Source organism: Diachasma alloeum, unplaced genomic scaffold, assembly GCF_001412515.2.
Source record: "Diachasma alloeum isolate Michigan unplaced genomic scaffold, Dall2.0 Dall_scaffold_00374, whole genome shotgun sequence".
Classification (NCBI taxonomy): Eukaryota; Metazoa; Arthropoda; class Insecta; order Hymenoptera; family Braconidae; genus Diachasma; species Diachasma alloeum.
In genome coordinates, this window is record NW_021680513.1 from 264875 (window position 1) to 280006 (window position 15132).

Below are 15132 nucleotides of genomic sequence, written 5' to 3' on the forward strand. Positions count from 1 at the left end.
ATTGATGGTGAAATTCTGAATGTTAATAAATTTGTTAGGATTTACAAAAAAATCGTTACAGGGTGAAACACTCATATTTTAAATAAATTTTTCATGAAAAATGATCGTCATCTTCAAAAATCGTATCTTTTGAATTATGTTATAGATTTTTCTCCAGAAGTAGACTTTCTAATTTTATCTCAGATTCTTATGCGTAAATTTGAAAAAATTCATGGATATCGAGCTTCATTCAAATTCCATTTTGTAAAGAATTTTTTTATTGTTAACATTTCCTTCTCATAAATAAGTAATTGAAATTGTTTGAACGTTTGGGAACCTTATTTTTTGTGCATGAAAATGATTTCTAGTAAAATTCTAAAAATTTATAAATTTGCTACGATTTCGAAAAAAGTATTTTCAGGCCGGAAAATTGATTTTTTATAAATGAATGAATTATATTATATAATAATTATTATCCATAAAAAATGGTCGTAGGGGACCCAGGGTAAAGTGAAACGCCGGGTAAAATGAAACGATAGCAAAAACCGAATGTATAGCGGAATTCAGATAATTTGTTTTTTTTTCCTATCAACTAGGGGGAGGAGAGGGGTAAAATGGGTTATCAGGGCCACCCAGTTTACCAGAGTCCAAAGCTCTTATTTCACAAGGGCCGAACGGACAGGTAGAATCAAATAGTTATATGGGTCAAACGTTAGAGTCGCCTGAAAGGATCACAAGGGCCATACGGGAGGGTGAAGGAAGAAAATCTTTCCCGTTTGGACCTTCTAATTGTTTCACTGTTTGACAGGATCTATAACCGTTTTGTTACACTGTTTCGTGTGAAAAATTTATGAAATAATTAACAAATTCATATTTTTATCGTTTTCCATAAATCCTTCAGCAACAATCAATTTTCCACCCTAAAAATCATTTATTCGTAATCGTAACGGATTTGCCTCCACTTCGAATTTTGTACGGAGAGAAATTCTCTAAAAAAATTCTAGTGCTGGCACTGGAAAAGCGCTCAAAGTGACGGCCAGAGAAAAATTCCAGCACTGGAAATTTTATTTGGTAACACGTGACTTTTACCGTATTTATATGACATTTTCACCCTCCTCCTCCCCCCCCCCTCNATGACCTCAGAAATCCTAGGACCCTCCCTCTGAATGTTTTTCATAATAAATGAACAGCCCCGCACTGGTTTAAATCCTGATTTTCCACCATTTTTTCACTAAAAAATCCAAACGGCCATTAAATTGAGAAAAAAATACGCTTCCGAATCGAATCGAATTTCATGGGAATTCCTTGCAGTTTTTAATGATTTTCAAATTTATCGTGCGGGTGGAGCTACTTCAATAGACAAACTTGATTGAAAATCTCAGAATCTATAGTTTTCAAAATTTTTCACAAGATCTGTAGAATAACAATTACGAGGTACTTTTTCGAAATCGACTTCTAAATAACCAATTTCATTCTTTTCCGAATAAAAAATTGCAATATTCAAGCAAAATAGCCCGGAGAATGTATACTTCTAAATTTTTTCCTCAAATCCAAAATACTATAATTATTTTCAGAAATTGAGTACACTGGACTATTTTTTTAGATTTCAAACGCCTGGGGGGCAAACATACAATAAACAATCTTTTTTTGCACTCATTCTTCGTTTTTCAAGATATATAATCGATCTTCAATGTACGATAAATCTCACTGCAATATTCCGTGACTTTTAAAACTCATAGTAACCTCTCCTTAAATGAAAAACAGTTTGTGGTCCATTTTACCCACACGGTCCCTTTTACCCCTCTATCCCTCTACCAAAAAAAATAACGAAGGGTCGAACAGTTTTGAGAAACAGTGGAAAAAATCAAATGGCTGCAACTCTCTCAGGGTCTTAAGGCAGAAACAAGTAGAGTGATCTCTGCACCTTTCTCTCCTATTCGACTCTTCTGATTACTGTACTTATCTCTCTCCCACCTGACCTTTAAGAACTTTCGATCCTCCTGATCACTCTCTCATTTGACCCTCAAAACTATTTGACCCTTAAGAATGAAATTCGCTACCGTTTCACTTTCTTCCGCGTTTCATTCTACCCCTCGTTTTACTTGGCCGGGTCGTTTCACTTCGCCCCACTCGCCCCTAATTTTCAAATATTGCAATTTTCTAATTATTTTATCAATTCTGTTCCAACAGCAGACTCCAATTTTTTTCAGATTTTTAATATGTTTCCTAAAAGTTTAAAATGAAAAATCAAACTCAAACCTTTCAAAGTTTAAAAAATGAAATCATTGCAAACTAATTGAGGATTACTTAACAGACATTTACCGGGGGGATAAATCTCTGTTAAGTAGACTCTCGATAAACCTCCAGTAACATCCGAATAAAATTTATCAAAGATTTACCTGAGGTTTACTGGCTGGTAACTTTAACAGGGGGTGGTGCAACCGGGCCTAAGGCGTCTAAGGGTCAGATCCTTCATATCAAAGTCAGTGAGTGTAAAGATCCGATAAGTGTAAGAGTTAGTTGAGTCTGAAGAATCACGCGAATGTAAGGGTCAGTACAGTAAGGGTCAGATAAGTAAAAGGCTAAGTTGAGTTTAAGGATCAGTTGTGTTCAAGTGTTTTGTTTAAGGGTCAATTGAGTTTAAGGGTCAAATGAATCTAAGGGTCAGATGAGTATGAGGGCCAGATGGATTTTTTTTTTTATCAATAAACGTAAAACCTTCAGCATAGGGCCAGATGGATATAAGGGTCAGCCAAGTCCGAAGAATCACACGAATCTGAGGGTCAAAGGGTACGAAGGGTCAGGCGAATATAAGGGTCAGTTGAGTATGGGTCAGATAAGTAGAAGTCTCAGTTGAGTTTAAAGGTTAGATGTGTCTCAGTGATAGTTGAGTTTAAGGGTCAGATGGGTCTAAGGATTAGTTGAGTCCGAAGGATCATGCGAATTTGAGGGTCTGTTGAGTAAGGGTCAGATCCGCAAAAGCTTCAGTTCAGTTTAAAGGTCAATTGCTTCCAAGTGTCAGTTGAGTTTAAGGGTCAGATGGGTCGAAGGGTTATTTGAGTCCGAAGGATCAGGCGTATCTAAGAGTCAGTTGAGTCTAAGGGTCAAACAACTACAAAGGGTCAGGCGGATTTAAGGGTCAGTTGAGTGTGAAGGATCACGCGAATCTACGAGTCAGTTGAGCCTAAGAGTCAAAAGAGTACGAAGGGTCAGGCGAATCTAAAGGTCAAATGAGTAAAAGGCTGAGTTGAGTTTAAGGGTCAGTTTAATCTAAACGTCAGATGACCTTTGGCTCACCTGACTCTCAGAATCGATCTGACCCTCAGACTCATTTGACCCTTATCCTCGCCTTAGACTCATCTGACTCTCAGGCCCAATAGGGCCTTCGCACTCATCTGACCTTTACACACAACTGGCCCTTAATTTCAACTGACAGTTGAACTCAACTGAGGTTTTTAATCATCTCACCCTTACAAAACAGACCCTTGAATTCGCCTGATCCTTCGTAGTCTTTTGACCCTCTGGCTCAACTCACCTTTAAACTCAACTGACATTCATTCTCAACTGAGGCTTTAACTTATCTGACCCTTAGATTCGCGTAATCTTTTGGACTCAACTCACCCTTATACTCATCTGACCCTTATACTAAATTAACCCTTCTGACCCTTGGATCCAACTCACCCGTCAGACGCACGATTGTTTGATCTTCGAACTAATGTTATTAATGTACTAACACTAATAATTTAGTTACCTGAGCCTTTAACACGATAATGAATTTTTCAACTATCGTCAATAATGACCTTGATACAATCACATGTCGAAACTTACAACGTACGTTAACAGAAAACAAACGTCATTAATGTTGAGAGTACGTTTAATATACGGCGGATATTGAATGTTTTTCAACTCCATGGGCCTTCACGTTGAGATAAGTTGAAAGTACAGTGAAAATTCGGCGGAGAATTTGAACATCAAAGCAACGTAGGTTTAAAACGTTGAAACTACGTCGGGAGACCCGGTAAAATTTTGACTCGGGACCACTTTACCGTGCTAGCACAATAATTTTCCCGGTACTTTTTCCTCCGTGTACTCCGTTGATTATGGTTTTTTTTCCAGTCACGTAATTCAAGCCCATCTTGCGAAATGATTAATTCAGTGATTTCTCCCTTTTGCCTCCTCATATTTCGAGGAATGATGGAAAGAAAATACATGGTGGTGGTTATATATGTCATTCTTCTCGAGGAGGATTAATGCCGGGGGTTTTGGTGAGAAGGGCGTCGAAGGGGCCGAGGTAAAATACTCCGGGTTCTTCAAGTACAAGTGAGCAAGGAATCGAGGGTGGGAAAACGATTCGAGTGAGTTTGGGTAAAATATCACGAGTAGAGAGAGCCCAAACCCCTCCAACCAGTGATTCTTCATCCCGTTCACGTTGGTGATTCTCAAGTTTGCGACTGTGAGTGGGTATTACAGGTTTCAATAGCACTTACACCACTTTGATGACTTTAGAATCATTAGTACTCGAGGACTTGTGCATGTCTTTCAGCCAGATGTTTGCAACAAATCCTCAAGATATGATTTCTTCAATTCGATTGATATCCAAAGATTTTGAAGAGTGATTAATTGCGTCTTATGGCAATGATTGATTACGATCGAATGCCAGAGTATTTTTTGGTTCGTGTCGTTCAATTTTTGCGACGATAAGGAGGAAATGAATGATAAGCTCCATAGATAGGGACCATGACTCTACATATAAATCAAGAGAGATTGATACACTTCATCAAATACCATCAGCTTTGGGGAATCGTGGAGCCTAGGTGAGTCCATGTTTAAATTTGTTTTTTGAATTATCGGGAGTGGAGCAGCTTTCGAATACTTGAGGATTCACTGGTGGTGATTTGTGGCTAAAATTATTGAGACACTTCTTGAAAATTTTCATAAAGTGACATTTTCAACGAAATTCCAAGGGATTACGTCATTGCAAATCTACCACTCGATAGAATTATATATGATTTGATGCAATTATTCCATGGAAATTGATAGACCTATACGGAAAAATATATATTGTGAAAAATATATATTTTACATATGAAATTAACCTGATTTATATATAAAGATTATATAAAATATAAATCTTATATATATTAGAAGAATATAGAGGAGAGTCGGGCAAAATGGGACGTTTCGTGACCTCTAGTTGTCAAGATCTTCATTTATAAATGAAGAAATTAACAATTGGAAAAGATCTCAACACGTCCCATTTTGCCCGGCCCTCCCTTATTAAATTGACCTATATTATATATATTTTTTATATATTTTTCCATGGGGGAAATCAGAGAAATTCCGCCAAATATCTTTACAATTAATAGAGAATTCAGTATAATTTGGCACTAACCATTCATGTTATGATTAAAAATTCGGTTTGACTATTCACATCAAATACGGGTGATGTACGAGTAATGTACGGATAATGTACGGGTCATACGGCTAATCTACGGATGGTCCTTCGGTTCAGCCTGAACTACGGTGTAACAATGTCTCGTACGGGTCAAAAATGATCACTGCTAAGTTATCTGAACTGAGTCATATTGTCTAACTGAATTATCTGTACGGGATACATCTGTATGGGGTCGTCGCTTTATGGAAATATTGGACACCACTTAAATACCGAAAAAAACGGAATAATTTTTAGAAAAAAAAGGAGCATGCCTACGAAAGAAATTTGTTCTTCCTTTTTCTGACATCCTGACTAGAATTTATGTACGGCATGCCGGATCTAGCCTCCACCGAATTCGGCACGAGTCTCATTTTTCGTTAGGCATGCCGAATAGGGTTTACCTCATCTGGCTCTCATAAGGCCCAGATAAGGCATACCAAATCCGGCTTCACCGCATCTCCACCGAATTCGGTGCGAGCCTCGTGTATTGTCAGGCATGCCGAATCGGGTATACCTTATGTAGTTCTCATAAGGCCCAGATAAGGCATACCCTATCTGGCCAGCCGAACCCGACTTAGACAAATCGAAAGAATATGCTTCTCATCATACACCCCCCCCCTTCAATTTGTTTTAGGGTCAGTCGGCCATTAGAATTGCACATTCCTCCCATGTAACCAAGATAATTGCCTTACTTTTTATTTGCTAATCCACCCTCAGTATCCGTCTATACTCATCATTATATTCTTCATTGACCTCACTTGATCCTCGAGATTCTATTTTTCAACCCTTCAGCTTGACCCTTATGATCGTTTGACCCTCGAATAGGGTGATCTCATCACTTGTGTTCCATTTTAGGACTAGTGGACACTGATAAAATCCTAGCCGATTGCCGAATGTCTACCGAACGTCTGCCGAAAGTAGGAGGGGAAGGGGGGGTGAATTTATAATTGGTAATATCATATCAAACTATTTAAATGTTGAAAAACATGATGAAAATATGTATGTGCAGGCGACCGTGGTTTATATAGACAGTACGAATTTCAAAATGCACGAATAGCGCGGTAGGCTAGTTGGCTAAGGCGTACGATTAGTAATCTGTAGGTCCCGGGTTTGAAACCAGTCATGGGTGGAATATTTTAGGTTAAAAAAATCGGTTTCTCAGCGATAAATACGTTAGGGAGTCAAGAGTGATAAGAAATGGATGATCAATTTTGATAGCATATAATTATTTCCGTCCCGGCGGGCGCAAAGTTACATTTCCCTCCCGCTTCGCGGGAGGGAACTCTGTCTTTGCGCCTACGCCGAGACGGAAAATCGCGTTCTAACCACGGGAAGTAAAATAAAGGACCCTCAGCCACGTGCTTACCAACCTCGCCTTCGACTCGGCTGGTAATTGCACTGGTGGCTAAAGATCCTTTATTTTCCCTCCCTAGGTTAGAAATATACTATTTCTTTGTTTTACATTATTAAAAATCATCGCGGATAGTCGAATCATGCATGTGTACATATATATGAAATTATTGAACCGGTGTCATGTAAAAAATTTCGGAACGATTTCGAGAGTGGAGATTGAATGAGCAATAATTGATGATAAATTACCAATAAGATTAATAATAATTTTAATTGGCCCCTACGACTCGGGTTGGATACGGCAACCATGATCTGGCCCGAACGTGAAACTCGCGTAACGCGCCTCATCTGGGCCGGACTCGGTTGACCACACCAGCGCCGAACGTCAGGCTCGGCATGCCGCATCAGGGCCGAAGGGTTCGCTGAGTCAAATTTCTAGTCGGGTATAATCTCTGTCCGATTTGACCCATCGCGGAGTAAAAAATTTGATAGACAAATCTCACAAATTGAATAGAATATTCGATTGTATTTCTATTCAACACCCATTGAAAAATCTATAATAATAACTATAGTTTATAGCTGATTCTATGGAATAATTCCGCAGGTTTACAACGCGTTTTTTCATGGAAAATATCCAAGAGAACGCATTTCATAAAGAAAATCAGTAGATAGTATTTTATCTTTATCTGAAACTTTTTTTATTGAGACATTTTTTATAAGAATTCCTTGACATGAATTTTCTAAGCATTTTCCATTTCATTTTTCTTCTTATTCCCTTAACAAAAATTTTTTGGAAAATACGAGTCCAGAAATTTCTATAGAAAATATCTGAATAAAATTAGATTATGAGATGTATAGGAAAATTGAATTCTATCGATTTGTTGATAGAATATTTACTGCTGTACATTGTGATGAAAAAAAAATCGCAAAGGAGATGGGGAATTTTTCAATAGAATAGGCCAAAAACTAATAAAAAGTTCAATAGAAATCCAATAGAATTATCTAGTGAATTTGCTAGGTTTTTCAATGATATTTTTTCGTACGTATTGTCCCAGTAGATAAAATTAAATTTAAATTTAAAGTACAGCTTTATACGGCTGACTCTCAATCTTTGAAAAAATGCGAAATTCAAAATATATAAAATGGCAAATTTTTATTCAATCTATACAAATACAATCATTCACCTCCTTCCACTCTTTCAGTTTGAGCAAATCCACTCATTGAGTTGAGAGGGAAATTTGATTAACCTGAAGGAAATGTACGTTCCCTATAGTTGATTTTATTTGTGCGTTCTGGAAATGGAAACTCATATGATTCTCTGTTTTTTTAGCCATTTGGGGAATACCGGAATGGAAAAAAGTGTCCCATTTTCTTCGAAAAGTTTGGGAATTCTCGAATATGTAGAACTCCATCGGGAGTTTCCCATGCCTCGAAACTCAGCTCATTAATATAAAAAGGTTTATTGCCTTTTTCTTCTTCCCACTGACCAAGCGCGCGGCTGTAAAAGAACCCAGGTATACCTGCAGGGAGTCAGTATCTCGATTGTCAATTGTTGAAAACTATTTGAATGTGAAGGAGTCCTTTCTCAATGCCATGATGATAAGTTGCTAATGAATGCTCCTGAAGTGTTCGATAAAGTATTAAATAGTTTTCAGAAAAGAATGACAATGTGCGGGAGAATGGACAATTACCCAGTTTTTTTTCTGAAGTAGAAAACAACATTATTTTTAATAACATAAAAAAATGACGAATGATTGATCCCCGGTGCAAAAGTCGGATGAAAATCTGTATCATTAAGGACGTAAAACAAAATTACATGTCCAATTCACATCTGGGGAATTACAAATAGAAGTGTTTTCTGGTGTTGAAAAAAAATTGTAAATTTTCTTTCCCCATTCCTTGGGTGCGTATATTCAAAGAAGAAGGTTCTCACCCACCCAACTTAATGAATTAGACTCCGAAAAAAAGGTTCAAACACAATTTTTCAACTTTTTTTTTCATTTCTTTAATTTTTACTCGCCTTATATGAATGCATTTGCACGCATTTAATTGAGAAAAGAAATGAAAATGTGTTTTTCCTCCAATTCGAACGTTCGTACTGTTCCATTTCGTGAAAAAAATGTCCGAATAATCGATGTATTGAATGAGTAGATACTTGAATCAGCTAACCAAAAATAATATATGGTGTTAATAGTGCGTAAAGTTTCATTTATTCGTACGCATGTGTGACATATCCTATTTTTTATGAGTTCACTATTCGGAATGGTAGTGGGGAAAAAGTGATTGTTTTGTATACAAGTGCGTAGAGCCCAACAGCAGGCCTCGAGTGAATTTTGAGTGCGTAGCACTTTTCAGGCAGGTATCACAAGAAAAAAAAATTGCACTACTTTTAATTTTTTTCCCGCCAGCAAATTGAAGTCTCCCCTCAGAACAATTATAAATTTATTTAATTCCCTATATCGATTATTTTCACATTTTTTGAGAATCCTAAAACTGTTCAAATTGCCGAAAGAAAAATATTTTTTTTTTCAATGAAATGTATTGAGATATATTCAAGGGACAAAAAAAAATTGAAAATTCTAAGAAAATAAAAAAATAAAACATTTGCGTATGAAATTTCGTCCACTAAAATTGATATATTGAGTGGAAGGGGTTAGAACCTGTTCCGGATTCCGCATAAATTCCTTTGTTTATCTTCGAAATTACACAATCAAAAAATCTGAAGAAGTTTACAAACAACATTTTCTTATCAAGAAACGCTTATAAATTTTTCAGAATTTTTGATGATGTAGAAAAATATTGGTATTATATGCTCAAAGAATCTTTCATATGTCGGAAATTCTGTAAATGATAATAATACTTCAATTTACGCGCTTATACAATCCGAAATCTGTGAATTTTCAAGAATTAAGGGTTCATGTACAACCATACAGATAATTTGACGAGATGATTTGGTTCCGTTCAGATAATTCGGTAGAAATCATTTTTCGCCCGTAGAACAATTCGTAAAAGATATTTTTACCTCATAGTTTAGGCTAAACCGACGAGCCACCCGTAGATTGGCCGTACCACCCGTACATTATCCGTACCACCCGTATTTGGTGCGAATAGTCACACCATTAAAAATTTGAGTAGATTGGGGAATTTCCCGGCGTGTAACACCCTTAAGTCGAATGCCCCGAGTGGAATTGGCTTCAGGCGTCCGTGAAGCACGATCAGAACTTGATCAGGTTTTTGTAAGATTCGACTGATCCGGTGATTCCTGATGAAAACCTGACCAAGTTCTGATCCAACAGATCGGATCCGAAAAACTACAGGCGGGTTCAGATCAAGTTCTGATCAGGTAGACATAATCAGATGATGCCTGATGAGAACCTGACCAAGTTCTGATCCAGCAGATCGGATCCGAAAAACTACAGGATGATTCAGATCAAGTTCTGATCAGGTAGGCACGATTTCACCCTGAGGTCGCCTGCCTGACCCCAATTTCATCAAATTCCGATTTGATGTCATTGATCGGCATTTGAACGGAGTCAATTGAAGAGAAAATGATCAGATTCAGATCCGGTCCACCTGATATTAATTTTACTAAGTTTTTCGGATAAGTTAATTAACTATTATTATACTGTTCAAATTAAGTTTTATCAACCATTTTCAATAATTATTTTCAATCTTTAAAAAGGATCATGATACTATAATTAAAATAAATTAAATTAAATTAATTTAATTTAATGAATTTAATTTAATTACTCAATTTAATTAACAGCCAGCCCTTCTCAAATGTACAGAAGGGAGGGATGATGATGCCTTAAATACGCATTAGAGGAGTATCAAACTTACACGCAAATGATCTTGAGAAAAAAAATCACCAAATGTCTATTTATTTATTACTGTTATTGTTATTATCATTATTATTATTCATTAAGCTAATAAATAAAAATTTAATTGAACATATTTTATCTCTGAGAATACACACGCACATCCGCGAGATCAGGAATAATCGTAAATTTAACGAATACCCCGATACAAATCATATAGGCAATGTACAGTTTACTCAATAGTANGATCTTGAGAAAAAAAATCACCAAATGTCTATTTATTTATTACTGTTATTGTTATTATCATTATTATTATTCATTAAGCTAATAAATAAAAATTTAATTGAACATATTTTATCTCTGAGAATACACACGCACATCCGCGAGATCAGGAATAATCGTAAATTTAACGAATACCCCGATACAAATCATATAGGCAATGTACAGTTTATTCAATAGTAATAGCACGATAGCGTAGTCATTAGGGCAGAGGATTAGCAACCATAGGGTCCCCGGTTCGATCCCCAACATCGGTAAAAAATAATAAACTTTTTCAGAGGTAATAACGAAAGAATTGAATTATCTTTTGTTTTGGATTAATTATCATTGATAATTGTTATTAATACTGACAGACAGGTCATCCGGTTTTCATACAGTTGACTTGATCAAGTTCGGATCCATTCGTCCTGATCAAATCCGGATTGGTCAGAGGCGTAACATGTCTGATCAAGACCGGATCCGTCAACTTGATCAATACCTGATGAGTGGTCAGGTCTAACCTGATCCAAACTTGATCAAGACCTGACCGGAATTCCCATTCGAGGCAATGTCACTTCCCTGAAAATTACTACCAAACTATCCATAAAATTTCATTTTTGTCTAACGTTGTTAGACTTGGAAGAAAACGTTAATGATGGACAATAGTTGGCATAAGTCATAGCTGCAAAAGATCGAAGCTCTCTCATTCATTCATTGATGTATTCTCCGCACGATGAAATTAACTTTTATCTTGCTTTCTATTCTTTCAATGAAATTGAAAGTAATAAATATAGAAAACAGGTGCCCGAGTGTTCGGATGCCTGTCCCTTCAGGACCGATAGGAAAATGATCGAATTATCGAATATGCGAAAAGCTATATCCAAAACCTAGCACATGTCCGAAAACTGGTCCACCACAGTAATAGGGAACTAGCATGAATTTTTTCTTTTTTAATGTCAAACTTCCGCTTTAAACGATTCATTTTTCATTCATTAACATTAGCAACATTCTTCGTTAATTCAGTAGTTCAACGGATCAAATCGGTTTTGACTACTGCCCGGTTTTCAAGAAATATCTCGAAATCTAAGGGAGATAGCAAAATTTTTGCCACAACCTTTACTGTGCTCATTTCGCTCTACAAAAAAAGGTTATGAAAAGTTCACCATCTCCCTTAAATTTGGAGCAATTCCACGAAAAGTCAGCTAAGTTCTAAGTCGACTTAAGTCCTTTTTCTGCTTCGCTACAGAATTAATAATCGATTGTCGAGAATTGAAGATTTCAAACTCTTTGAAATCACTAATGACGTCATAAGGGTGATCGAACGTTGGACTAATCATAGAATGGCTCGAGTCGACCTAACGCAATCTTCAAGTGCGTCTTATCCAATGGTTGACGACAACTACCCGCTCTCCTCACATTCGACGAACCTAGCGTTACCCAACATTCCTTATGGCCCTTTGTCACGTCATGAACGAAATAATAGGTTTCTTCCTTACTCCTCAACTTCTCCCAGCCATATCGATCATCACTGCAGTTTAAACGAATTTATAATATAAAAAAAAAGAATCATAACAAAACTATTCTCCCTGTGCCGATGTTTCAACCTCACTAAGAGTTCTTCATTAGGGCAATTTATTCAATCTATTGGAATTATGGGAACAGGGAAACGGAAAAATAAATGTAACGCCAAAACACATAATTGAGTTGGAGTCGAGCGTTTTATTTTAGTGGTCCTCTCTCTACAAAACCCTAGAAGGGACTGACGTTTGACAAAGGAGATCTCAAGTGCCATGGTTCTTTTCTATGGTGCACTGTGACGTCATCTGTACCATACATATAAACACTGCATACAGACCACACACACCAGTCTCATACTGAGAAATCTATACATCTCACATATAGTATTCATTGTGTAATAGTTCAGGAATAATTCATTTATTTTGCCCATTTCAATACAATCTAAAACTAAATTACAAAAAACCAGAATTTAACCTGTCATTTTTACACAGTCAGCAAGTTAAATTATCACACTGTATCTTAGAACAAAAATAAAATGATGCTTAATAATTTACTTAATCGTCCAATAATGTTAAGGATAATCGGGCGAGCTGGGAGGGTAAATAAAAAGCAGCCATTTTTTTCTTTTTTTTACGTATTCTTTAAATGATGAAAAAGGCGTGTGCAAAGTTTCAGACTGCTGGGGAGCATGGTTAATTTATTATGAATTTTTGAAAAAGTGGTCATTTAACCCGTGATCTTACGGAAATCACCAAAATAAACCGCAAAACCCAAGGAAAAAATGCAGCCAAAGTCATGAAACTTTAGACACATTTAGAACATGTGATCAATGATATTTTGAGTGAAAAATATTGTCGCCTAGGAGCATTGTTTATTAATAATTAATAGCGAAAAAAGTACTGAAAAATGAAATTTCTGCGCACGCAGCCCAAACGAGCAGCAACGTCCCAAGTACCGATCGGGTAGCGCGGCCAATTTAAACGTCTCTAGAGACAGCGATGAAGCGTTGTGATTGGAGCTCCCTCGAGACAGTGGTACCAACTGCGGGTGAAAAAAAAAACTACCGACGATGTTGCCACTTTTTCGCCTGGATTAATATTTATTCATTTGAAAAAAAAAACAATCTGAAAACCATTCAACGCGTGGAACAGATACAAATAAATTTGATTAGCTCCAAAAATAATTTTTAACCGGAGATCCTCCCTAATATTGCCTGAATTTCGAATCTGAATGGGAAAAAATTTTTTGTTCAGCGATTGATTTTCTGCAGGAAAACAATAGAAACCCCTCCGCCTCACCTCCTACATTTCCTCTTCGCACGATTATCCTTAAGGGCATAGCAAAACGCCAAAATATACCAATATCATTCAGATCACATAATAAGGGTAATTTCATCACTCAGATGAAATAATAGGTTTCAAAAACGTAGGATTTTCAATCAATCATCATAATATATCTAGGCTATATTCCTCCATAATTCTTTTCGTTTAGCTAAATGTATGGATTATGTAGAATAGGTGAATATAAAGAAATTAGAACAAAAAACATAGCTCCATGGAGCATTCACGGAGAAAAAAGTTGGAGAAAAATTACCAAATAAGTCAAATAATCGTAGAGTCAACTCGATTTGGAGTACGTTTTCACGTTAAATATCGAGAAAAGTGCAAGATTAACAGTGAATTTTACTCCGTTAGTCCGGGAAAAGTTACTGAACGTGAGGGTGATTTGTAACAAAACTGTAAAATTTACCCTGCATTCCATCAAAAATGATCCCAGTGAACGTGAATAATTGCTCCAATTGTTCGTATAATTTTTCTGTACCGTAAAATAGTACACTGTCATCCTTGCCTTGGGCTTGGCTTATAAAGTCACATTCGTCAGATAATACTTTTATCACCGTGTGACAATGATTTTTACCGAACCCATTTAGTAAAAATTCCCCGAGTGGAAATTCCGGTCAGGTCTTGATCAAGTTTGGATCAGGTTAGACCTGACCACTGATCAGGTATTGATCAAGTTGACGGATCCGGTCTTGATCAGACATGTTACGCCTCTGACCAATCCGGATTTGATCAGGACGAATGGATCCGAACTTGATCAAGTCAACTGTATGAAAACCGGATGACCTGTCTGTCAGTATCAATCAAAATTATCAATGATAATTAATCCAAAACAAATGATAATTCAATTCTTTCACCGTAGGCCGCCTCTTTTAATGAATCTCTACTGTTATTACCTCTGAAAAGCTTAATATTTTTTCACCGATGCTGGGGATCGAACCGGGGACTCTGTGATTGCTAATCCTATGCCCTAACCACTACGCTATCGCGCTATTACTATTCAGTAAACTGTATATTGCCTATATGATTTGTATCGGGGTATTTATTGAATTTACGATTATTCCTGATCTCGCGAGTAGTGTAGTAATACGGGTTCTGGGGCAACGTTTTTGGCGTCGACCTGGTCGTTGGGGCCCAGTAGGGGGGTCAGATGAAAGTGGGTGGGTGGGTGGTTGATTAATTCGCGGGGTCGCGGTTCAATTCGCGGTTTGATTCGCGGGGTCGCGGTTTAATTCGCGGTTTGATTCGCGGGTTGATTAATTAATTCGCGATTTTCCCTCAAAGTGAAGAAAAGGTTAATTAATTCGCGGTTTAATTCGCGGTTTGATTAATTAATTCGCGATGTTCCCCTCGAAGTAATGAAAGGGTTAATTAATTCGCGGTTTGATTCGCGGAGTCGCGGTTTAATTCGCGGTTTGATTAATTAATTCGCAAT

At 36.9% G+C, this 15132-nt stretch overlaps 1 protein-coding gene across 1 annotated transcript in view; it reads left to right on the forward strand.

Annotated features, from left to right (window-relative positions):
• Window positions 1-4716: 4716 nt before the first annotated feature.
• The window catches only part of LOC107041736, a 49973-nt gene continuing 39557 nt past the window's right edge, over window positions 4717-15132 (forward strand). Inside the window, exon 1 of the mRNA XM_015262447.1 lies at window positions 4717-4793. Coding sequence (XP_015117933.1) covers window positions 4717-4793 — 77 coding nt within the window. The remainder of the gene's footprint in view (window positions 4794-15132) is intronic.